This window comes from Musca domestica, unplaced genomic scaffold (assembly GCF_030504385.1).
Source record: "Musca domestica strain aabys unplaced genomic scaffold, Musca_domestica.polishedcontigs.V.1.1 59, whole genome shotgun sequence".
Taxonomy (NCBI): domain Eukaryota; kingdom Metazoa; phylum Arthropoda; class Insecta; order Diptera; family Muscidae; genus Musca; species Musca domestica.
In genome coordinates, this window is record NW_026712362.1 from 1,108,406 (window position 1) to 1,136,047 (window position 27,642).

General features: G+C 38.0%; 1 protein-coding gene across 6 annotated transcripts in view; it reads right to left on the minus strand.

Annotated features, from left to right (window-relative positions):
- Positions 1–26,975, minus strand: part of LOC101889943 (tight junction protein ZO-1) — a 342,065-nt gene extending 315,090 nt beyond the window's left edge. For 5 of the 6 annotated variants that reach the window (XM_059129003.1, XM_059129001.1, XM_059129000.1 and 2 more), the window contains exon 1: positions 25,651–26,975. In XM_059129003.1, coding sequence (XP_058984986.1) covers positions 25,651–26,350 — 700 coding nt within the window. In that variant the 5' untranslated portion in view covers positions 26,351–26,975. The remainder of the gene's footprint in view (positions 1–25,650) is intronic. The other variant, XM_059129006.1, reaches the window with a different exon arrangement.
- Between the last annotated feature and the right edge of the window lie 667 nt (positions 26,976–27,642).

Here is a 27,642-nt window from a genome sequence, read left to right on the forward strand (position 1 = left end):
CATTTCCCAACAAAGCGCTTGCTTAAGGTGATCGATTTTTTGGTATTTTTTAGGGCCAACCATACTTTCCAAAATACTCCAGACACAATAGTCCAACGGATTGGTATCCGGAGATTTTTGTGGCCATTGTGCGCTGGAAATGAAGCGAGGAACCTCATTTTGTAACCATTCTTGGGTGGCGCGTTCTGAGTTCGAATTCGATGGTGCTGAGTCCTGTTGGAATGTCCAAGGTCTGCGGCCAAAATGTTTGCGTGCCCATGGCTTTAATACACCCTCCAGAATATTTTCGCGATAATGTTCGGCATTTATTCTGATGCCACGGTCGATTAATACAAGCGGAGAGCGACCATCGGCTGTTATGGCGGCACACACCATCATCATGGCCGGGGCTTGAGTTCGTTCTGGTGGCCAACCGTAGGTTCACATTTTCAGCTGACCTCTTTGGCAAGTAAACACGATCATTTTGTGTGTTTACAAACTGCTGGATGACGAATGTTTTCGGAATGTCATCGGAAAAAACCAAATTCGGCAGTTCACCACTTTCGACCAAGCGAAGCAACTCTTTAGCTCTTCTGAGCCTATTTTCCTTCTGTTGCGGTGTAAGTTCTTGCACTTTTTGGAATTTCAATGACTTTACCCCGAGCTCATTTTTCAATATTTGCCGAATGGAATATTGTGATATTTTCAGCTCACGAGCCATTTTTCGTCCACAGCGACGCGGGTTTCGATCAAGTCGCTTCTTTTCTTTTCGAACCATTTCCGCTGATGTTGCTGTTTTCTTCCGTCCACTTCCTTGACATTTGGCTACGCTAAAATTTTGGTCTTCAGGGACGGATTTTTAAACGGATTTTATTCCACGTATATACAGGGTTGCCCATATTCGACGGGCCTTTGGGCCCTTTAGGCCCATTCCAATCGAGGAGGCTTGTCCACAGGCAACATTCTTTGCGTCAATTGAATTTTGTCGGGAACAAATGCAAATCAATGCGAATAATCCGTTGTAAAGTGGACCGAGCCATGCCCAACTGCTGAGAACGGCGTTTTTTGGATGTTCTTTGGGGACCTCTCAACACTGGCTCGTACGGCAGTGATATTCTCGGCCGATCGCCTTGGTCGACTTTTATATGGCCTCTTCGGATTAGAAAGAGCCTTACCAGTCGAAAATTTTTCGTATAAACGCTATGTGACATATCTGTCAAAAGTTATGGCGTTGCCAGATTGGTCCGTCGAATATGGGCAACCCTGTATAACCCTCTCGTCTTCTACGAATAACAAAACCCTTTCATCTTCTAATTTTGGAAAATTTCCCCTCCGTCACTTTCCAATTAAAACCAATTAAATTTTGTTTTCAGCAATAAATCGCAAATAGATTAATAAAAAGCAATCAATCATCGAAAAGGCACCCGAATAAAATTTTCAAATTTGCAATCGACCAAAACAGCAACAAATAAATAAATGAAAAAAGAACCATAACAAACAAATATTCTATATGGTTTTCAAAATTATTTATTTATTTATTTATTTATTTTTTTTTTATTGATGAACAAAGCCAGCAAAGCAAAGCGGGAAAAAATAAATTAACAAAATTTAAATTGAAGTATTAAATTACAAAAAACAAACACCGGGAACTTGGCAACAACATCGGGTGGGAGGGGTTGGGCAAAGTGAAAAGGGGGATATTCTATAGCATAGTAACAGAAAACTAATCAAAATTATGGGTGTGTTCGGAAAAATGAACTTTTGTATTGGAAATGTTTTTTCTGCCGATACACTTTGGTTTTGGTTCATTTTTTTTGATACCCAAACAATTGCCGGTAAATAAACACGGAAGAAAAAAGGTGTAAAATGAATTAAATGGCTCGTGGAACCCATCAAAAAGTATTTTTTTTTTATTTCTAAACAATACAAAAATAAATGCTTATCGGACAGTAGAGCTAATATTTGAAGTAAACAAATCTATCTAAACGCACCTTATAGCTTTCAGATTCTAACGAACTCATACATTCACACAAGAGAGCACATGAAAAAAACTTTCAATAGAAATAAATTCAATTGGATATAATTAAATTTTCAAAATTTTCTGTAACAAAAGTCGGCGGAATTTCTCTCTAAAGGAAACAGTACCTTGGGCTGAGCAAATTTTTCTACATGGAAAGAAAACCAGCTACTTAAAGCCAGGTAACTTTTTTTCAAAAAAAAATAAAAAAAATCATGATCCCGAAGGATTCTTTTTTTTTAAAAAAACAGTCTATGGATAAAGAAAAAACAAAAATAGCTGCCTGAAGTACTGCGATTTTTTCTGTAGAAAAAAACATGTAGCCTCTGAGCTCATGCGAGTTTTTTTTTGGTAAAAAACCATTAAAAAATTCTATAATTCCGGTCGAGGCGAACTCCACTTCAATTGGATAAAATTAAATTACCAATTTTTTCTTTAACAAAAGACGGCGGAATTTCTCTCTAAAAGAAACAGTACCTTGGGCTGGGCAAATTTTTCTACATGAAAAGAAAACCAGCTACTAGAAGCCAGGGAAAAATGATTCATGGGAAGGATAATTCTTTCTTTTTCTACAAAAAAAAACAGTCCATGGACCAAGAAAAAACAAAAATAGCTGCCTGGAGTACTGCGATTTTTTCTATAGAAAAAAACAAGTAGCCTCTGAGCCCATGCGATTTTGGGTAAAAAAAAAAAACATTAAAATATCCATAATTTCGGTCGAGGCGAACTCCACCACTTGGAACGAATTTTACAATTCGTTCAAAATAAAAATTCAAAAAAATAAAACCCATTTAAAATTCTGTTAAAATCTTAAAAATACCGACGACGTGGACCTGCATCATCAACATCATCAAAATACCGAATATCGGAAGGTACCATTATATGGGGCACTATACGTTGACGTGGACCTGCACAGACAACAACCTCTCATATGCAGTACTTTCCATTGTGAATTTCAAATATTACATTTAGAAGAGTTCCGGTGAATAATGTCGCTAAAATCAACAAGGTTCGAATATCGGAAGATACCGTTATATGAGGGCCTATACCAAAACGTGGTCCTGCACAGACAATTTTCTGTCATAGGCTGTAGTACTGTCGCTAAAATCAACAAAGTACCATATATCGGGAGGTACCGTTATATGAGGCTATACGAAGACGTGGGCCTGAACAGACAACCTCCTGTCATATGCTGTACTTTCCATTACAAATTTCAAATATTACATTTGAAACAATTCTGGTGAATAATGTCGCTAAAATCACCAAAATACCGAATATAGGGAGTTATCGTTATATGGGGGCTATACGAAGGCGTGGACCTGCACAGACAATTTTCTGTCTTAGGCTGTAGTATCCATTACGAACTTCAAATACCAAATTTGAAACAATTCCGGTTAATAATGTTGCTAAAATCATCAAAATACCGAATAAAGGGAGGTACCGTTAAATGAGGGGCTATACCAAAACGTGGTCCTGCACAGACATTTTTCTGTCTTCGGCTGTAGTATCCATTAGAAATTCAAATACCAAAATTTGAAACAATTCCGGTAAAAATGTCGCTAAAATCATCAAAACACCGAATATGGGGAGTTACCGTTATATGGAGCTATATGAAAACGTGGACCTACATGGCCCATTTACAAAATTAACCTGCCTACAGGAAAAAAATAACATGTGTGCAAAATTTTAGCCTTCTATCTCAATTCATTCGAAAGCTAGCGTGATTACAACAGACAGTCGGACAGACAGACGGACATCGCTAAATCGACTTAGAATTTTACGCTGATCACGAATATACAGGGTTGCCCATATTCGACGGACCCATGACTCTTTGGGCCCATTCCAATCGACAAGGCTTGTCCGCAGGCAACATTCTTTGCGTCAATTGAATTTTGCACGGGAACAAATGCAAATCAATGCGAATAATCCGTTGTAAAGTGGACCGAGCCATGCCCAACTGCTGAGAATGGCGTTTTTAGGATGTTCTTGGGGACCTCTCAACACTGGCCCGTACGGCAGCGATATTCTCGGCCGATCGCCTTGGTCGACTTTTATATGGCCTCTTCGGATAAGAAAGAGCCTTACCAGTCGAAAATTTTTCGTATAAACGCTTAATGGTGTTCTTAGAAGGCGCACTTCTCACATTTTTTTTCCCAATTGACTTCTTCTGTTGAATGTTAATTTCAACTATTTCAGAGCGCTCGCGTGGCGTGTATTGGTTCATGGTAAAAACTGCTTGGACTGACGCTTCAAACGCGGTATGTCATTAAGCGATGTGACATCTCTGTCAAAAGTTATGGCGTTGCCAGATGGGTCCGTCGAATATGGGCAACTCTGTATATATACTTTTTTGGGCCTGACATGAGTATTTCGAGGAGTTACAAACGGAATGACAAAGTTAATATACCCTCCATAGTATGGTGGAGGGTATAAAAAGGTCAACACGAACTGATGGAAAGAATCAAAAATTTGAAGTTGGAATTTTTTACTGGCGAAGTAGCTGGGATTTGCTAGTGACTAATAATTGATTTAAAAATGTATAGCTTAGGCTCTTATAACCTGTAGTGGGTTATTAAAAAAAGTTAGGCTCAGAGGTTTTATAATATATTTTAGTATCTAATAATAAAGAGTGAATTTAAAACAAGTAAAAAAAACATTAAGTTCGGCCGGTCCAAACTTTTAATACCCTCCATCTTAGGGTAAAGGATACATTAGATGCCATTATGACCCACATATACCAATTTTAGACCTATTCATGGGAAAATGTGCCAAAAATCATCAAAATACCGAATATCGGGAAATACTGCTATATGGGACTATACAAAAACGTGGTCCTATACAGTGTTTCGCCAAAAGAGCTAGAACCCATTAAGACCAACAAATACCAATTTCTAGACAAATCCGCGAAGAAATGTGGCAAAAACCACTAAAATTCCGAATATCTGGAGGTACCGTTATATAGGGGCTATACCAAATCGTGGACCTACACATGCAATGTTCCTCCCTCCTTTCCAAGGTGGAGGGTATAAAAATAAAGGATTCTTTCATAATATATCTTGGATTCAACAAACATTTTTAGTATCACTATTATCTATTTTTTACCTCCTCCATAAGTTTTTCGAAATTCGAAATTACGCATACGTACCTGAAAGAAGAAAGAAAGAAGATATGTTTAATTAGAGATTTTTAAAATATTGAAAATATAGTTTTTATTCTAAAAGCCCTACTTCTTCCTAAGCTTTTTCCTATATGTATTTTAGCTCTCCACTTAAATTCCTCTCTCTCACTCTCTCTCTCTCATTCAAATGATCTGTTTTCTTTCTAAACATTTTCCTATATTCGTATCCCATATTTCCTTCTCTTTTAATTCCTCTCTCTCTCTCCCTCCCTCAAATGATATTTTTCTCTGTTATTATTCCTTAGCTAATAAAACTTTCATTTGGGCTCACTTTTGGCGCGTTGTCCAAGTCTTTGTTCGCTGATTGTTTGAATGGTCGGCTGCTTGGTTGGCCTAAACTTACCATAAACTTAACCCACTTAAAGTGATTTGGAAACCAGTTTCAATTCTATGAAATCGTGCTGTGCTGTGTTTTTTTTTCTGGTACTTTTATTGTTTTTAGCATTTATTTCAATTTTTGCTTCATTTGCCGTGCGATGCCATGCCATGCCATGCCAAGCCATATGTATAACTTGTGGTAAAAACGTTTTCGCTGTAACTCCTTTACAAAAGATTGGTCAAACAAAAGACACAGAGAGGGAGAGAAAGAGGTATGGGTAAAGATTTGGGGGAGGGGGAGATATCTAAAACTCCAAGCTGAGGAGGATGGATGACTGGATGAATTGGTTGGCTGGCTGGTTAGCTGGCGCTTTTTGTTAGACTGGATGAATCATCAGTAAAAGTCAACATTTTAACAGATTTTGTTGTACAAACACCACCAACAGCAACAACATGAAGAGAAAAAAAAAAGAGTTGTGTGGCCACAATCGGTATATTTTTGTGGGCTCGTTTTTACGAGCTGCGGAGGTTTGGTATCAAATTATCGCAACCAAGAGTTTCAGGAGAGAGCCCAGAGGTTGAGAAGTGATACTCTCTGATTTCCTGGCTGTTTTTTTTTCAAACTTCAGTTGCATGCAACAGTTGTTTTCTGAGTTGTACGCGATCACTTTACCCTCCCCTAACTCGAAATGCTTAGAAGTTATTAACTTGTTATGGCTACTAATACTTGGATGGAGCGCTGTAATCCCCCCACAACCTAGACATGGGGATTGTGGCAGAGATGTGGAAAAAGTTGTTGCCTCTTCTTTGGCAGTTTTTGTTTTTGCCTGGTTTTGCAGTTTCATCGCTCATTTGTGGGTGGACTTTGGACTGCCTGCTTGCATTCATTGCGCTGTATGGATGATGGCAATAAATTTGTCAACAGTTAGCCGAATATAATTCGGCACGAGTTCACAATTTATTAGCCAAATAAAATTAACCGTGTTTTCGTTTCATGTTCTTCAAAGGGTTCACTATTTTGGCGAACATTTTTGGAGACAGAATTTCGGATGCAATGAAGAGTTCATTGTGAACTAGTTCTGTTCGAAATCGAAAGAACAAAACTGAACCATAAATTGAACGACAGAAGTTCTAATTTGTAGAGCTTGTGAGTTATGGACCTCTGGTGAGCTAGTAAACCTCTGGTGAGCTAGTAAACCTCTGGGGAGCTAGTGAACCTTTGGTGAGCTAGTAAACCTCTGGTGAGCTAGAAAACCTCTGGTGAGCTAGTGAACCTCTGGTGAGCTAGTGAACCTTTGGTGAGCTAGTGAACCTCAGGTGACTTAATGAACCTCAGGTGACTTAACCTCAGGTGAGCTAGTGAAAAGTTGGTGAGCTAGTGAAACCCCGGTGAGTAGTCAACATCTGGTGAGCTATTGAACCTCTGATGAGTTCGTGAAACTCTGGTGAGCTATTAAATCTGTCGTGATCTATTGAACCTCTGGTGAGGTAGTGAATCTCTGGTGGGCTAGTAAACCTCTGGTGAGCTAGTAAACCTCTGATAACCTAGTGAAGCTCTAGTGAGCTTTCGAAACTCTGGTGATCTATTAAACCTCTGGTGAGCTAATAAACCTCTGGTGAGCTAGTAAACCTCTGGTGAGCTATTAAACCTCAGGTGAGCTAGTGAACCTCTGGTAAGCTAGCGAACCTCTGGTGAGCAGCCAGGGCACCTCTGGTGAGATGGTGAACGTCTGGTGAGCTAGTGAAAAGCTGGTGAGCTGGCGAACATCTGGTGAGCAGCCAGTGCACCTCTGGTGAGGTAGTGCAAATACGGTGAGATAGTAAACCTACGGAGATCTAGTGAACCTATGGTGAGCTAGTGAACCTCTGGTGAGCTATTGAACCCCTGGTGAGCTATTGAACCCCTGGTGAGCTATTGAACCTCTGGTGAGCCAGTGAACCTCTGGTGAGCTAACCTCCGGTGACCTAGTCAACCTCTGGTGAGCTAGTAAACCTCCGGTGAGCTAGTGAACCTCTGGTGAGCAGGTCAGCCTGTGGTGAGCTGGTGAACTACACGAGAGGGTACTAGTAAACCCCTGGTGACCTAGTGAACCATTGGTGAGGTAGGGAACCATCGATGAGCTAGTGGACCTCCGGTGAGCTGGTGAACTAGTGAATCTCTGGTGACCCAGTGTGCCTATGGTGATCTATTGAACCTATGGTGAGCTAGTGAACATTTGGTAAGCTATTGAACCTCCGTTGAGCTAGTGAGTAGCTAATGAACTTCCGGCGAGATAGTGAACCTATGGTGACCGAGTGAACCTATATTGAGCTAGTGAACTCCTGGTGAGCTAATGAACCTGTGGTGACTTAGTGAGCCAATGGTGATCTAGTGAACCTCTGCTGTGCTAGTGAACCTCTGGTGAAATAGTGAACCTCTAGTGAGCTAGCGAACCTCTGATGAGCTTTTGAACATCTGGTGAACTAGTTAAACCCTTATCCTTCCTAATTTAAACTATTATACCTCCAATTAAAAATTAATAAAATTTTCGATCACAAACGAACTTTCTTCCCACAAAATCTGTACTCACTTCCGCACATTCCACATCCACACTTCCTTTCCCAGTCTATCAGCTAGTTCAGCTCCCAATACTCTCAGGGATTTTGCTACAAATTAATCGATTTCCCTTTCTCCACCACGGCGGAAAGAAAAAATCATTAATTGCACTTTAACCCACCACTACCAACCATTCGCCATATGGTACTACAATGACTAAGCGAATAATCAGCAAACCTTTCTATAAGACACAACAAAAAAAAAACTAAACACTTTATTTCCTGTTTCTTATTTCTTCTCTTCTACTTCTAGTTTTTAGCGAATATCCAACATTAATTGTCAAGAAATAAATGTAAGAAGTGGAGGTAGGGGGGCTGGATGTGATACCACCAACCAGGCCCGGTTGCTTGGCACATAAAGTGTTAAGAAAACAGACAACTTAATGCGCGGCCACTGGAGATGGACGCCAGACCTCCACACCGCAACAACCACATCCCAACACACATTCACACTCACACACTAGCTTAAGTCCGTTCATTTGTCTGGATTTTCGTAAGACTCGAATGATGTGATTTTATCTGTAACGTGGAAATCTTTGACGTAGCTTCGCTTCACTTTTTTTTTTTGCATAACCGCGGTAACTTGCCACAAATCTCTGCTGGCGATTAAGAAAGGCGTCTGTTTATTGAGATTATTACATTATGAAGTTGTATTTTGTTCAGTCCGATGATAATCCTCTTGAAACGAGTTCCTGGGACAAGTTGGCAGGCAAAATGGTAGCAGACGCAATAGCAAAGAAAAACAAAAAGACGGCCAGGGAGGACTTTAAACCCAAGTCGTAGCCGTAAGTAAAGTTTAAAGAACTTTAACAAAAGCAAACAGCAACGAACTAGGAATAACTAGTTTCGAGATAAACGTCACAAACTGGAGCACAACGCAAAAGGCGGCATCGGTGTTGGTAGTAGATGATGGCGATAATGATAGCGCAAAGGAAGAGGTGTGGAATAGGAGAAGAAGATGGAAGGGTAGAAGTTAAGCCAAGGGATTTATTGTGAAATGAAGATCAAGTTTGCTACGTTCGTTGCTGGATAATGAACTTTATGTGACGTAGTGAACTTTCGATGAACCATGGAAGGGTAATAAAACCCTGTTGTGTTTATGAAACCTTGATGAAAATGCTGGAACCTTGTTAAGCTGATGAGGAAAAAGGGGATAGGTTTGGGATTCTTTATCTCAGCGCTCTTCTAAAAACTTAAAAGTTCCTGGAGAGCATATGGTGAGCTGGTGAACCTATGGTGAGCTTTGAACCCCTGGTGAGCCAGTGAACCTCTGGTGAACCAGCGAACCTCTGGTGAGCTAGTGGACCTATGGTGAACTAGTGAACCTCTGATGATCTAGTGAACCTCTGTTGAACTAGTGAACCTCTTGTGAGCTCTGGTGAGCTAGTGAGCCTCTGGTGACCTACTGAACCTCTGGTGAGCCAGTGAACCTCCGGTGAGCTAGTGAGCATCTGGTGACCTACTGAACCTCTGGTGAGCTAGTGAACCTCTGGTGAGTCAGTGAACCTCTGTGAGCTTGTGAACCTCTGGTGAGCTAATTAACCTCTGGTGAGTCAGTGAACCTCTGTGAGCTTGTGAACCTCTGGTGAGCTAGTGAACCTCTGGTGAGTTAGTGAACCTCTGGTGAGCTAGTGAACCTCTGGTGAGCTAGTGAACCTCTGGTGAGTTAGTGAACCTCTGGTGAACTAGTGAACATCTTTTTAGCTATTGAAACTATGATTAGCTAGTGAACCCCTGGTGAGCTAGTGAACCATTGGTATGCTGGTAAGTCATTGGTAAGATGGTGAACCATTGGAGAGCTAGTGAACCACAGATGAGGTAGTGAACCATTGGTAAGCTAGTGAACCTCTGGTGAGCTAGTGAACATCTCTTTAGCTATTGAAACTATGATTAGCTAGTGAACCTCTGGCGAGCTAGTAAATCTCTTACGAGCTAGTAAACCTCTGGTGAGCTAGTGAACCTCTGGTGAGCTAGTGAATCATTGGTGAGCTGGTGAACCATTGGTGTGCCAGTGAACCTTTGGTGAGCTAGTGAACCTCTGGTGAGCTAGTGAACCTCTGGTGAACTAGTGAACATCTGGTATGCTAGTGAACATCTCTTTAGCTATTGAAACTATGATTAGCTAGTGAACCTCTGGTGAGCTAGTGAACCATAGATGAGCTAGTGAACCATTGGTTAGCTAGTGAACCTCTGGTGAGCTAGTGAACCTCTGGTGAGCTAGTGAACCTCTGGTGAGTTAGTGAACCTCTGGTGAGCTAGTGAACCTCTGGTGACCTACTGAACCTCTGTTAAGCTAGTAAACCTCTGGTTAGCTAGTGAAGCTCTGGTGAGCTAGTGAACCTGTGGTGAGCTAGTGAGCCTCTGGTGACCTACTGAACCTCCGGTGAGCTAGTGAACCTCTTCTGAGCTAGCGAACCTATGATGAGCTAGTGAGCCTCTGGTGACCTACTGAACCTCTGGTGAGCTAGTGAACCTCTGGAGAGCTAGTGAACCTCTGGTGAGCTAGTGAACCTCTGGTGAGCTAGTGAACTATTGGTGAGCTGGTGAACCTTTGGTGAGCTCGTGAACCATAGTTGAGCTAGTGAACCATTGGAGAGCTAGTGAAACATTGGTGAGCTAGTGAACCTATGATGAACTACTGAACCCATGGTGAGCTAGCGAACCTAAGATGAACTAGTGAAACTGTGGTGAGCTAGTGAGCCGTTGGCGATGCAGTGTACCTTAGACGACTTTGTGAACATTTAATGAATCAGGTTAATTTAGGTCTTGAAGGATTGTCGCGCTAGAAGTCCTTGGTGAGATATCTACCAAATTGTGATTAAACATATCTCGAAAAACTTGTGGTTATCAACTTGATTTCCGATCTTCAGATAACCCAAAATTCAAAATCAAAAATTCATTCAATGCCCCTTCCCAGTCCCATTGTTTATATTTCTTTGAATTAAATGCTAGATCAGCAGAATTTTTGCAATCATTTACAAGCACATCAAAATCACAACTGATATATTTACAGACACACGAACAGATCCACAATCGCTACAAAAAAACCGAAAACAAAAACAACAAAACCGGGTGTGTGCACTTTGAAATAATCTCCGCCATTCAGATGTCGGTGGTGATTTTTTGAGTCTGTGTCGTCATAATTTTTGTTCTTTCCTTTGCCCTAACGACGACGACGGCGAATGGCTGGCTGACTGACTGTCTTTAGAATCAGATCATATCAGGAAAAAAGAAAGAAAGAAAAGAACCATCATCCAGCTAAGCGCAGAGTCACAATCATCATCGTTCTTGTCGTAATCATTGCTCAGTTGTTATTGTCGTTCTCCTCCCCCCTTGATTATAATAATAATAATCACAAGTTTATTGGTGTTCTGCGATCAGCGACGAGCAGAGAATGGCGAAAGAAAAAAATCCCAACAAGCAGTAGTTGTGTCGGGATTTTTAAAGAACATCCGCAGCAGATTTTTGTTGTGGAGCTACGTTTCAATTGTTCGTCACATTTTGAGGGGTGGGAATTGAAGAGATTATTCTTTGATTTGTTATGGTTGATTTTTTTAGTTTGGTTTTCTTTCTTCTTCGAAGTTCAGTGAATACTATTGTCCTTTTCTGTTTTGTTCGTATTCTCGAATTAGGTATGGTGGAGAAAGATGCTCACGGGATAATCAGATGTTCTGCGCCCGCTAATGACATGTTTACGCTTTCGTAGAAATCCAGGTGCTTTTTGCTGGGGTTTATGCGGTAGAATTGATTATCTGCAAAGGGATTTGTTCGAGAGATCGTAATGACTCACCGATGCCAATTTATTTGTTTAGATCGCTAAAATGTCCATTAGCTCACTAAGGTTTCAACAGCTAATCAAGGGTTCAATAGTTCGCAATGGTTTACTAATTCTCAAAATCATTGATAGAGTCTTTAAACTCTAGGAGAGCCTGCGAACTCTAGGAAAGCCAACAAATTCTCTATGAGCTGGAGAGCTTAATCGGATCTAGTGAACAAGCGAACTTCAGGTGAGTCAACAACATCTAGGAGAGCCAGCAAAATCTAAGAGAATCTGTCAAACCCCAGAAGAGCCTGCAAACTCTCTGAAAGCCAAACAAATTCTCTATGAGCTGGAAAACTCAATGGGAGATAGTGAACAAGCGAACTTCAGTTGGGTCAGCAAAATCTGGGAGAGCCAGCAAAATCTGGGAGAGCCAGCAAAATCTAAGAGTGTCTCTAAACTCTAGGAGAGCCTGCGAACTCTAGAAAACCAACAAATTCTCTATGAGCTGGAAAACTCAATGGGAGCTAGTGAACTCCATTTTATTTTTCTAGTCTATAAGTCTATATTAGAATGCGAACTTTATACGAGCCAGCGAACTCAAGTTGAACAGGCGAGCAGGCGAACTCTAGTGCACATACGTGAATTGTACATGAGCAAGCAAACTCTAGGTGAGCTTGTGAACTCTATGCGAACTTGCGAGCTCTATTTGATCCCGCGAATTTCGGGCGAACAAGGGAACTCTAAGTGAGCTAGCGAAACTTTTATGAGCTAGCGAAAAGTGAGAAAAGTTCGGCCGGGACGAACTTTGAATACCCTCCACCATTTGGTAGAAATTTAACAATTTTCAAAATAATAAAATCTGTTAAAAATTTTGTTAAAATCTTAAAAATACCGAATGTAACCATATATTAGGCTCTATACGACGACGTGGAACTGCATGGGCAACTTTTGTCACAAGCTATTGCAATATTCAAATGCGAAACTTGAAAAAAAAATCTTTTTATAATGTAGCTAAAATCATCAAAATACCGATTATAGGGAGGTACCATGGGGGCTATAAAACGTGGACCTGAACAGACAATTTTCTGTCATAGGCTGTAGTATTCATTACGAACTTTACATACAAAATTTCAAAAAGGTCCGGTAAATAATGTCGCTAAAAGCATCAAAATACCGAATATCGGGGGTTCCGTTATATGGGGGCTATACGAAGACGTGGACCTACTTGGCTCATTTTCTGTTTTATGCTGTAGTATCTATTACGAACTTCAAATATCAAATTTGAAACAATTCCGGTAAATAATGTCGCTAAAATCATGAAAATACCGAATATCGGGAGGTACCTTTGTATGGGGCCTATACGAAGACGTTGACCTACATGTCTCATTTTCCGTTCTAGGATGTAGTATCCATTACGAACTTCAAATACCAAATTTGAAACAATTCCGGTAAATAATGTCTCTAAAATCAGCAGAATACCCAATATCGAGAGGTACTGTTATATGGGGGCTATACGAAGACGTGGACCTACATAGACAATTTTCTGTCATAGGCTGTAGTATCTATTACGAACTTCAAATACCAAATTTGGCACAATTCCGGTAAATAATGTCGCTTAAATCATGAAAATACCGAATATCGGAAGGTACCGTTATATGGGGGCTATACGAACACGTGGACTTACATGGCTCATTTTCTGTCATAGGATGTAGTATCCATTACGAACTTCAAATACCAAATTTGAAAGAATTCCGGTGAATGAATTCGCTAAAATCATCAAAATACCGCATATCGGGAGGTACCATTGTATGGGGACTATACGAAGACGTGGACCTACATGGCCCATTTTCAATACCAAAAGTCCTGCAGACACAATACACATTTGAGTAAAATGTTATCAATCTACTTCATTTCGTTCGGAAGCTAGAGTGATTTTCACAGACGGATAGACGGACGGTCATTGAAAAATCGACATAGAATGTTATGCTGATGAAGAAAAAAACTTTGTTGGGTCTAAAATGTATATTTCGAGGAGTTATAAACGGAACGACAAACTTAATATACCCTCCATACTATGGTGGAGGGTATAAGAAGTTCTCACAGCTGAAAGTGGCGCCCAACGTAGGAATTAGAAATTGGTTATACTCTAGATGAGACGAGGGAACTCCTTATAAACTGAAGTATCCTATAAAAGCTGTTGAAATCTATGTGAGCTGACGATCACTGCTGGATCTATCAAAACCCATGGCAGCCGGTGAATCCAATGTGAGCCGCAGAACTCTATGTGGGCTGGGGATCACGTTTTGACAAATCGAAAGTAATCATGGCTTGGGAGTCCTATTTGAAGTTGCAAAATATTTGAGATCTTACGAACTCTTTATAACAAAAGACATTCTATGGAACTCTCTTTCTGAGGAACTCTATGTGGACTGACAGAACCTATGTGAACTTGCGAACTCCATGTGAGCTGGTGAAAACTATGCGTCTGTTATTGGTCTTAAATCCTCCTAATTTGATGGCAACTCTACTCCCAATATCTTCTAAATTGGCCACAAAATTTACCAACTACCTGTGCCGCAAAACTGCGCAACAGGAATTGGAACGGGAAACTATGCTAAACCACAAAGAGGAGAGAAACTACATCACAAAAGGGGGAGAAATAAGCAAAGGCAACAAAGTTAAGAAAAGGGTAGAGCAGAAATAAATGTAACCCTAAACAAGTAAAAAAAACATTAAGTTCGGCCGGGCCAAACTTTTAATACCCTACACCTTAGGGTAAAGGAAACATTAGAAGAAATGTGGTAAAAACCATTTAAATGCCAAATATCGGAAGGTGCCGTTATATGGGGGCTATACCAAATCGTGGACCTACACATGCAATGTTTCGCCAAAGGAGCTAGAACCCATTATGACCGTGAAAAATGTGTCAAAAAATCAGCAAATTACAGAATATCGGGAGGTACCTTTATATGGGGGCTATACTAAAACGTGGACCTATAATTGCAATGACTCGCCACACGAACTGGGACCCATTATGACCTACAAACACCAATTTTCAGACAAATCCGTGAAAAAATGTGGCAAAAATCATCAAAATACCGAATATTGGGAGGTACCGTTATATGGGGGCTAAACCAAATCATGGACCCATACATGCAATGTTTTAGAACCCATTATGACCTACAAATACCAATTTTCAGACAAATCCGTGAAAAAATGTGGCAAAAACCATTAAAATGCCGAATATCGGGAGGTACCGTTATATGGGGGCTATACCAAATCGTGGACCTACACATGCAATGTTTCGCCACCGGAGCTGGAACCCATTATGACCAACAAATACCAATTTTTAGACAAATCCGTGAAAAAATGTTACAAAAAAAAATTAAATTACCGAATATCGGGAGGTACCGTTATATGGGGGCTATACCAAAACGTGAACCTGTAATTACAATGACTCGTCACACGAACTGGGACCCATTATGACCTAAAAATACCAATTTTCAGACAAATCCGTGAAAAAATGTGGCAAAAATCATCAAATTATCGAATATCGGGAGGTACCTTTATATGAGGGCTATACCAAAACGTGGACCTATACATGCAATGTTTTGCCACACGCACAGGGACCAGTTATGACCTAAAAATACCAATCTTCAGACAAATCCGTGAAAAAATGTGGCAAAAATCATTAAATTACTGAAAATCGGGAGGTCTCTTTATATCGGGGCTATACCAAAACGTGGACCTATACATGCAATGTTTTGCCACACGAACAGGGACCCGTTATGACCTACAAATACCAATTTTCAGAAAAATCCGTGAAAAAATGTGGCATAAATCAGCAACATACCGAATATCGGGAGGTACAATTATGTGGGGACTATACCAGAACGTGGACCGATATATCTCATTTTCAATACCAATCATCCTAGACACAATAGAAATTGCTCTGCTAAATTTTAGCGCTCTACGTCAAATAATGTGGGCTGTATCGTGATTTCAACAGACAGGCGGACGGACAGACAGACTGAGGGACATCGTTAAATCGACTTAGAATTTTATGCTGATTATGAAAATATATACTTTATGGGGTCGACGACGAATATTTAAGGATGCTACAAACGGAATGACAAAGTTAATATACCCTCCTTTCCAAGGTGGAGGGTATAAAAATGAATGATGAAAAAGAAGGGTAGTAAAAACCGAGATCAATTTATTATGGTAAATTTGATAATGATCGCATGTAACTGTAGGTACAACCACGACGATAATGATGATTACGATGACGATGAGTAAGCCGAGAATGGAATCAAACCGAAAAGGATGTCATGGAGAAACCCAAACAAAGAGCAGACCTTAAAAACATTGTCCTCTTCGAATGGAAAAAAGGGTGATCGAGGTCTTTTGTCTTGATCGCAGCATAAATGTAGGTTGTTGTTATTGTTGTTTTTTATGAATATATTCCTGAACGTGAGTTTGTATGTTGGCCCAGTGATCAGCCGGCTGGTGGGCTACCAGTTGCTGCAAGGGTTTGTCTGTCCGTCCATTTTAGCTACAACTGTTTACGCCTTTTCGTAGAGCACACAAAACCTGAATGCATAATGGTTTTTTGATTGTGGCTGACCGACTGGATTGTTGGCTGGCCAGTTGTATGTCGGGTCGTTTGCTTGCCTGGCTGGTTATTTGGTTGTCACTTATGCCTGACTTGGACTTACTGCCTAAAACGTGATCAAAGGTTTGTTTTTCTTTCCTTCTTTCTTTCTTCACCAACAAACTTTGACTGCTGTTGCAGTACACCTCTCATCTTCGGCACGGTCTTTTGTGACCGGTCTTTTATCAAAGTGTACGTATACGAACATTGTTGGTTGTACGTGCCTGTGTTGCCAGCTACGTTGTTAACGTGTTTTCTTTTCTTTTCGTTTGTTTTGTTTTTTTTCCTCTTCTTTTGTTTGTCGGACAATCTTGTTCTTTATTTTCCTCCATGTCTTACCAGCCATTTTCGTTTTTATGTCACACAGAAGTTCTTTATGGTTCTAAGTTTTTCTGTTTGTTTTGATTTTTTGTTTTCTACACAAGCGAAAAGTAAAGGGGGGGAATACATGCCTCTCACAATCATCGAAAATAAGAGAAGGCATGGTAGAAATAAAGAGAACCCAACAAATCATAATGAAGTTAATGCTAATGATCACGATCGTTCATAATGATCGCCAACATTATTACCATTGACTTTATGGGTCTGTGGTGTTCTCAAGTTCTTAATGTCCACTACGTGTGTTTGTACGTGTTTTTTTTCGATCGTTCGTTCCTCTTGGCTGCCTGGCTGTATTTATTTATAATCCACATGTGCTTCATGTCATGTCGGCAGTTCGTGGACCCGCTGTGTATTTATATTTCGCTTGGCAAAAAATAAATCGGAAAAAAACACAATCACAGAAAACCACTAAGGAATAGGAATAAATACATAAAGCACTTATGTACCTGAGTGGAGGTATTATGGTGGTCACTTGTTTGTATTTGTCATTTACTGGGCACCTTTGAGGCGAGGGAAGAATATGGAGATTTGAAATGACGAAAAACGGAATTGGTAGTAAAATCACGGTTCATTTTGAGTTGAGCTCCCAACACAGCTGGTGAGGTCGATACGAAGCATAAGAAGTAAAAAGTTTGGCGGGGCCGAACTTTGAATACTCTGCACCATTTGGAACGAATTTGGAAAATTAAAAAAAATTCTGTTAAAATCTTAAAAATACCAAATATCGGAAGGTATGGTATATGGGGGCCATACGAAGACCCGGACCTAAAGAGACAGTTTTCTGCCACAGGCTGCAGAACCAGTTGCGAACTTCAACTACGAAATTTCGAACAATTCCGGTCTATAATGTCTCCAAAAACATTAAAATACCGAATATCGGAAGGTACCGATATATGCGGGGATATATGAAGACGTCGACCTGAAGGGACAATTTTCTGTCACAGGCTGTAGTACCCATTAGGAAATTCAAATACAAAATTCGAAACAATTACGATGAAAAATGCCGCTAAAATCATCAAAATATCGGAAGGTATCGTTATATGGGGGCTATGCGAAGATCCGGACCTGCATATACAATTTTCTGTCACAGGCTTTAGTACCTGTTGCGAACTTCAAATACGAAATTTAAAACACTTCCGGTGAATAGTGTTGCTAAAATGATCAAAATACCGAATATAGGGAGTTGACGATATATGGAGGCAGGCAACTGGAGCTGCAGAGACAATTTTCTGTCACAGGCTTTAGCACCTGTTGCGAATTTAAAATACAAAATTTCAAACAATTCCGCTGAAAAATGTCGCTAAAATCGTCAAAATACCGAATATAGGGAGGTACGGATATATGTGGGCTATGCGAAAACGTGACCCCGCACAGATAATTTTCTTTCACCAGCTGTATTGCCTGTTGCGAACTTCAAATACGAAATTTCAAACAATTCCGCTAAAAAATATCGCTAAAACCCTCAAAATACCGAATATAGGGAGGTACCGTTATATGGGGGCTATAGACAATTTTTAGTCACAGGCTGTAGTACCCGTTGCGAACTTTAAATACGAAAATTGAAACAATTTCGGAGAATAATGTCCCTAAAATCATCAAAATACCGATTATCGGGAGGTATCGTTATATGGGGCCTATACGAAGATCTGGACCTGCAGAGACAATTTTCTGTCACAGGCTTTAGTACCCGTTTTCGAACTTCAAATAGGAAATTTAAAACAATTCCGGTCTATAATATCTCCAAAATCATCAAAATACCGATTATAGGGAGGTACCGTTATATGGAGGCTATACGAAGACCTGGACCTGCATAGACAATTTTCTGCCGTAGACAGTAGTACCCGTTTTCGAACTTCAAATATGAATTTTCAAACAGATCCGGTGCATAATGTCCCTAAAATCATCAAAATATCAAATATCGGGGGTACTGTTAAATGGGGGCTATACGAAGATCTAGGTCGGCATAGATAATTTTCTGTATTGACTGTAGTACCCGTAACGTACCTCAAATACGATATTTGAAACAATTCTGTTAAAAACTGTAGCTAAAATCGTAAAAATACCGAATATAGGGAGGTACCGTTATATGGTGGCTATACGCAGACCCGGACCTGCAGAGACAGTTTTCTGTCACAGGCTGCAGAACCCGTTACGAACTTCAAATACGAAATTTCGAACAATTCCGGCGAATAATGTCGCTAAAATCCTAAAAATACCGAATATAGGAAGGTATCGTTATATAGGAGCTATACGAAAACCAGGATCTGCATAGACAATTTTCTGTCACAGGCTGTAGTACTCGTTGCGAACTTCAAATACGAAATTTGGAACAATTCCGGTTAATAATGTCGCTAAAATCATCAAAATACCGATTATCGGGAGGTATCGTTATATGGAGCCTATACGAAGATCTGGACCTGCATAGACAATTTTCTGTCACAGGCTGTAGTAGCTGTTGCTAACTACAAATACGAAATTTGAAACAATTCCGGTGAATAAATTCCGGTTAAATAATCAAAATACCGAATATAGGGGGTACAGATATTTGGGGATACACCTAAACTTGAACCTATATAGTCCATTTTCAATACCATGTTTCGGTAAGGCTGTGGGCTGGTGAGTTCTACATAATCTGGGAACTCTATGAGGATTATGAAAATGTGAAAAAAATTATTTTAAAACTCAAGAACCATTTTTCGGTAGTCGATCCCCAGCTTCCTTTATAAAATAAAATAACAGCAAACCCACAATGAGTTCCAAACACCAAATAAAGGCGATTTTCAGGAAGCAACTACCGAAAAAAACCTTTCTATTCAACACTGACTTATAGGAACTCTAAACAATCGAAATCCTAAAAAAAATAAACTCAATTCAATTAATCCAATCCAATCTCAACTTCTAACCCCCCGTCATAACCACCTCTATTTTATTACCAAAAATTTATTGTTTAAATAAAGTAATTAAATTCACATTAATATTTATAGTAAATTAGTTATTGCTGTTGTTGTTGAAACCCTTTTGTTTTTTTTTTTTCTGAATTTAATGGATTTCCATTGTTAAACTTTCATTTGTGGATCACAGCGAGCCCACGGCCCACAAAATCGTAGCAAAGCACAGGGTGAACAGGTTGTTGGCTATTTGAATATTCACAAATCAATGATAAATAGCAACAACTACAACAAATATCTATGACGTTTTTTGTTGTTTGTAGAAATGCAAATTAAACTATAATGAAATAATGAAAAAATAAAATAGTTAAACTGGTTTTCGGAAACCCAACAGACTCAGTGTCAGAGGCACACAAAAAAAACAATGTTCGTGGATGTGGGGTTTTAAGAGATGTAATGTTTCGAAATTTTCCCTTTTTCAATTTCCTAGTTGGGGTTTTAGAGTAAATTTACAAAAAATTAAACGTTTCAAACCAAAAGTAAACAAAGACTTGACAATTAAACCAAGTAAGGGTAAACATAAAAATTGATCGAAGGACCAAAATTTTTTAATTTAACTTTTATTTTTATAAGTTGTGAAATCCAAATCTCAAGTTTCATTGGCATTCTCATGCCTTGTTATAATATTACGCAATAAATTTAGTTGATCTAAATATGTGCCAGATCAAAACTGGCGCCCAACGTAAAAATGTTACAGATTGGTTACACCTTTCCTATTTAAATAGCGTTCCTAAAATAACGTTTACGTTATTTTTATTTTGGGTCGAAGGACCAAAATTATTACTTAGAGTTTTTGCAAGATTCAAATTTTCGTCAATTTGGAAGAAATTAAATATTCTCTTTAGAAAAAATCAAATGTTTTGCTTCCCGTTAGAGGCTTAGTTAAAAGTGGCGCCCAACTTAACATTTTGCACCCGATTGTACTTGTCCTACAGTAAAAATACTTGAATATCTTTTCCTTGTCAATGACATGTGTTTAAACGTAAAATATTATTCAAAAACTTGAAATAGAATACAGGAAGTTAAAAAATAAGAACATTTCTGCGGCCCGAAGGACCAAGATTTTGCTCTCAAAATGTTAAAATCCTAAAATTTTGTTAAAGTCTTAAAAATACCGAATGCTGCCGTTATATAACGTCATCTATACGACGACGTGAACCTGCATAGGCAACTTTTAACATAAGCCACTACAATATTCAAATGCGAAACTTAAAAAAAAAATCCGTGAATAATGTAGTTAAAATCATCAAAATACCGAATATCGGGAAGTACAGTTGTATGAGAGCTATACGAAGACTTGGACCTGCACAGACAATTTTCTGTCTTAGGCTGTACCATCCGTTGTGAACTTCAAATGCCAAACATTTCCGGTGAATAATGTAGCTTAAATCACCAAAATATCGAAAAAGGGAGATACCATACTTGGCCCATTTTCAATACGAAAAGTTTGAGTTAAATTTTATCAACCTACATTATTTCGTTCGGAATTTACAGTTATTTCCACAGACGGATAGACGGCCAAGCGGACATAGAATTTTATGCTGATCAAGAATATACATACTTTGTGGGGTCTAAAATGTATATTTCGAGGTGTTACAAATGGAATGTAAAACCTAATATACCCTCCATACTATGGTGGAGGTTATAAAAAAGAATAAACAAAGATATATTTTCGCAATTAAATTCAAATTAAAGTGGCGCCCAACATCAACAACTTCAAAAGTGTGATTATGGATAGTCGAAGATGTAAAAACAAAAAAAAAATAATTTAGAAAACAGGTTAGTGCAAATATATATTTTTTTCGTTTCGAAGACCAAAATTCCGACATAAAATTGAAAATCTTTAAACCATTTCAAAAATTTTATTCCTAACGCATTTGTGGATAAATTCAAATTTGTGGATAAATTTCAAAGAGTTTTACTAAGAAAAAATTCTATGAGGTTTTCTTTCAGAACCCAGTTAAAAGTGGCGCCCAACATAACAATTAGAAAGTGGTTGGCCTTCTCCAACATTAATAGCGCTGGAATATATTTGCCTTGATAATGAAATGTGTGAAGGCATATATGCTTCTTCTAAAACTTGAAAACGAAGCCACGACGTGTAGAAATATATAATATTTTTTTGGGGGGTCGAAGGACAAAAATTTTGCTTTTAAGTTTGACAAATTTTAAGAATTGAAAAGTGCTGTTCATATGTTGTTTCGGGCTTCATTAAAGCGATAAAAATTATTCTATCTTCAAAAAAGTGCAAATGAAAGATATATGATCACGATTAAAGCCCAGCGAAAAGTGGTGCCCAATTTAAAAAATCTTAATTGTCATTCATTAAGAAGGCTTGAATATTTATTTCCTTGTATATATAATTTATTTAAAAAAATGAATATGTAAAAAATTTAAAAATTTTGGGTCGAAGGACCAAAAATCATGATTTAAAGTCCAACGAGTTTTTTTTTGGCAACGCATTTTGCAGCCATTATTTTATCTACATATTAACTTTCCCTTTTTAAAGCCCTTCTATGAGCATAAAGTCCAGTAAAGTGTGTTTACACTTCTTTCACAATCACAAATTTTGAATAGTTTTCTTTGATTCGAAATGAAACATTCGAAAGCATCAATTGGTATTTCAAAACTTTTAACAGAAACAATATTTATTTTTTTTGGCTCAAAGGACCAAAATTATGGTCCTATATATAAAAATTACTTTTCGTGGGTTTATTTACATCTAAATGCTACTCAAAAAACGAATTCGATCTTTATATGATTATAAAAAATCATTCAAGTTATGCGCCTTTTTCTTTACAGCCCAGTAAGATGTGGCGCTCAAGAGAAAAACCTTAAATTATGACTGGGCATCTTCTAGAATTACATAGATTGAGAATTTTTTGTCAATAAATATTCAAAAACTTCTGACAGAAACCATGAAGTGTAAAAATTTATTTTTTGGTTGGAAGGACCAATTCATGCGGTGAAGCTAAAATATTTTTTACTATATGCATATCTCACCTGTTATTAGGTATGTTAATGTATGTTAATGTTAATGTATATATTAAAATCTGAATACTACTCATCTTTTATCTACGTTTAAAGAAAAACATATTACAGTCCGGTTAAAAGTGGCGCCCAACATGAAAAGTTTACAAAGGATGGTAATACTTCCCATCCCTATTACCAATGCTTAAGTATATTTTTACTATTGTTCCTTGAAACTTTAAAGTTAAATTTAGGATTTGAAAATGTTCCTAAGTGGTTTAATTACTAGTTTTTGAACTCGCTGATAGCAAGATTTCTTTCGAAGAACAAAGTTATGCCTTAAAGCTTAAACATTCATTCAATCTCAAAATGGTTATTTTAACACTCTTTATTGATATAGACAGATATAAATAACCATCATTTACAAATATTTTACGTTGGGCGCCACTTTCAAGCGGACTCTAATAGATAAGTAATATTAAGAATGAAATATTTAAGCTATATACCTCTCATTTAAAGTCCGCCTTAAAGTGGCGCCCAAAGTAAAATATTTGTAGATGATGGTTATATTTCTTCTGTCTATGAAGAATATTTGAGCATATTTTCATAGTTTTTCATTGGAGCTATTAACATGAGTTCAAAAAAATATCTTTAAAGTTGAACTATTCCTCTTGCGTACTCTCATTTACTGCACTTTTAAAAATCCAACGTAAGAAATATGTAGAAATGATTTTACACCTTCTACCTTTTCATTATTATTCCTTAGAACCATGGTACAATGAATTCAAGGTAGGGCAGAACTACCATATGATTTAATTTTTTTTATTTTTCTGGCTTAATATGTCAACTTCATTTGCTTATGTGTGTGTCTTCTTTTCAATAATAAAAAATTGTTCAGAAAATATTCAAATTCGGGTGTTTTCAAAATGCTTATTGCAACGAATGCATCGACAAAATCTACAGTTTTTGTAACGAAATAAACCATAAAAGATATAGAGAACGTGATATTGAAAAGAAATTTTGACCATTCATTCAGTTTTCGCGGTTTTAAATTATTTATTCAAAATCAATGCAACAAGTTGTTTGTTTTTTTAATGTTTTGATAGTAATTCTGACATTACAAGCCAAACAGGTAGACCTCTATACTTGTAATTTTTTCAAAGTTGACCTACCTTCTCTTCATTGTACCATGCTTAGAACTTTTAATTTAAAATTATTCTCGAAAATTTTTTTAAATATGCAAAATTGTTATTTAACAAAGTGGCGCCCAACGTGAAAAATTTTCAAAGGTTGGTTATACATCTGCTACCAAATACAAACGGTTGGTGCTTTCGAATCTTTCCGTTATTGTTCCTTGCAAGTTCAAACAGAGTGGCGCCCAACGTGAAACAAATTCAAAGATTTTTTATGCTTCTACCATCTAGTAGAAACGGTTGCAAATTTATTATTGTTCCCCGGAGTTTTTAACAAAGTGGCGCCCAACGTGAACTATTTTCCATGGATATGTATTCTTCGGCTACCAGGTAAAAACAGTTAAAAATCTTTTCGATACTGCTCCTTAGAGTTTTTAATAAAGTGGCGCCCAACATAAAAAATTATAAAATGTTCCTAAATAGTTAAATTCAGCTCTCCGACTGCACGAACATTATTTTTCATGTTCCAAATTGAAGGAAGTATGCAGTTTTTTTTAATAACAACAACATTTATCTCCATTTGTAGATTATAATTGCCATGCAAATCTCCAAGTGATACTGCGGCCAACGAAGTTCAAAGCTCAATCAATTGGTCAAAACGACAATGGAATTAAAAAAGGCGAAAAAAATAAAACTAGTTTGCATAATGGCTTAATTTTGAGTAATGATCTGTCACAGAAGCTGACAAACTAGCTCAAGTCAATATCAAGTCGCTCAAGAAAAAAAAAAAGAAAACAAAACAAGCAACATAAAATGTTATTTTTATGCAGTGTTGCCATTGCATTTTAAAAATTTTCACATAAAAATTTTAGCTTTGACAAAAAAAAGGAAGCAAAAATAATAATTTGCAAGGAAGAGAGTCTGTTTGGCTCTTAAATGTGGAGCGGGACGAGGGCAATTTTTAGGTGTTTTTTTAGAGGAGACATGAGCCCTTGTAAGCCCTAGAGCCTTGGGAATTGCAGCTAGGGACGACCTAATGGAACTGGACACTGAAATTAAGGCTTGACGAGATTTCCAATCTTTTTCAGCTAAAATTTGATTTTAATCTTTACTTTTGAAACCAAAATCTACTAACAAATGTAAGAAAGGAGTTTGCGGATTGTCCTTATCGTAGAGGGTATAAATATTTGATCTAACGAACTTGTTCAGGTTTTAAAATTTTTTTTAATTTTCGACCCTTCCTAAAAAAAATTAGCTAAAATTCCGGATAAGTATTTTTCCTTTGGGGACGGACCTGGATACCGAGATATTTGACTCAAAAGAAGCCAAAAACCGAATTAGGCCCGGATCTAGCAAATCGTATAATTTGAAAACTAATAAAAATACCTATCCAACATAAAAATTATTTTTTTCGGAATCAGGGTACAAATACCAACCTCTGGAAAAAGTTAAAAAATCCGAGAGGTTTTTGTAGAGTTGTTCCAAAAAAATAATGCCTTGGCAACACTAATTTCCATTTCCAATAGCAAACCCTATGATTTTAAAACTAATGGAAACACATATCCAACATAAAAACTACTTTTCCGGAATCAGGATACAAATACCGGTCTCTGGAACTAAAAAACAAAAACTCCGAGAGGTTTGACTAGAGTTTTTCCAAAAAATAATGCCTCGGCAACCCTAATTTCTTAATTTCCACTATCCAATTACTTACCACACTTTAAGCGATCATTAATTAAATCCTCAATCAGCTGTGGGCATTCATTTTCGATGGCATAACAGAATTGTTTGAATTTTTCAAAACCATTCTTGGCAATGATCTCGATCAGTGTCGAGCACTGCATGCGCAGAATATCAGCATCATTATAGGTATCCGATTTCAATTCATCCTTGGTCGAATATGCCGATTCACTAATGGAATCGGCCGAATTTAGAGTTACACCCTGCACGGAGGGCGTGATGGAACGATTATCCCCGGCCGTGACACTGGCAGACGTTTGCTGTTGATGGTCACTGTTGATGCTGGCGCTGCGTGACAATTGACCGCCAATGCCAACAATTCCAGTGGTGGTACCTCCACCACTGGCAGTACTACTGCCACCAGTACTTCCTGTGGTACCACTGCTGGCGTTGCTAATCACAGCACTGAGTTTACGTTTTGTCACGCCCACACTGGAGGGTGCCGAGTTCTGGCCCCCACCACCACCACCCGCATTATAGGGTTTCAGCAACAAATCCTCCTCCGATTGACTGAGAACGGAATTTTTCACCAAAACCGCCAACAAATCTGTGTTGCCCAAATCCAGGCGTATACGCTCCTGATGGCGTTCCAACAAAGTGCGCACTTCCTCTTCCTCCTCTTCACGGGACATGTTGAGTGCCGTCGTGTTGTTAGAGGGGGGAATATCACTCATTTAATAATTTTTTTTCCTCTTTCACTTGATTTTTTGTTATTTTCTTTCAATATTTTATTTTTTTTTTTAATTTTCTGCTTCTTTTTATTTTTCAAAACATTTTCAAGAATTTTTTGCTAATTTTGCACATTTTCCATTATTTTTTTGCAGATGTTGTTGTTGTTGTTATTAACATCACTCATGTTTAGCACATCATTTTTATTATCTCTGCTTTGTGCACACCTTTCTTTATTTACTTTTTTAATTTCTTTTTTTTATAAACAATTTCCTTTTTGTTTAATTTCTTTGCCAAATTCTCTTTTCCGACAACTGTAATTTTATTCTTTTCAATATTTTTTTTATTTTTGCCTGTTTTTTATTTCGTCTCACTCAAATAACAACAAATCACGCCGCGCATTTGACACTTGTAAACCGTAATGGCTGGCTGGCTGGCGTGTTTTGTTTTCCTTTCTTTCGTTAAACCTTTTCGTTTCTTTTCTTATTTTGCGATTTAGGGTTTTCTTTTCAAAACAAACCGTTGCGGACGCGGCTATTTTTTAATGGACAAAATACAAAATTGTAACTCGTGCGCGCTCCAAACCTCAACAACTCAAATCCTCAAACACAACTAAAAGCAGACAACAATAAACAAATGCAATGCGAATGAGGGGCAATGAAAGAAAATATAATCTTGCTGGGTTTGATGTTGCATCAAACTAGCTGTAGAGTCACACAACTTCACACTTAAACCGGCTCCAAAGCAAAACATTATCACAAAACACCACGCTCGAACTTGTTTATGGCCAACGAAAACAAGTTGTTATTCAAATGCCAACAACAACAGCAATAGCAAGTCAAAACACACAGCACGAACATTGTTGCCCACGAACAAAACCGGTCAGACGACAACAGACAAGCCACCAAAAAAAAACAAATTAAATCAAATGAGTAAAAGAGAATCAAAATCAATCGCACAAAGAGAGCAGTGTTCATCAGTGAGAGGAGTGGGTAGGAGGCATATGCAAAAGCAAAAACCATAACAAAGCAAACACACACCAATACCAATGCACACTCAGTGTGGCCAGATGTGTAGACAGTTAATTGGTATTATATCTCGTTTAGACAGACCGCCTTAACTTTATAGTGTTGCCATAACGGTTTTATTTTTTCTGCGACCAATTTAAATGAATATACCAGAAAATAATGCAGTATCGTTAAATGCATGTAACTTTTGAACGGATTGATATATTTTCATGATTTTTCCTTTGTTGGACAGCTAACATATTAAGCATTCTCTCAACAAATTATAATGA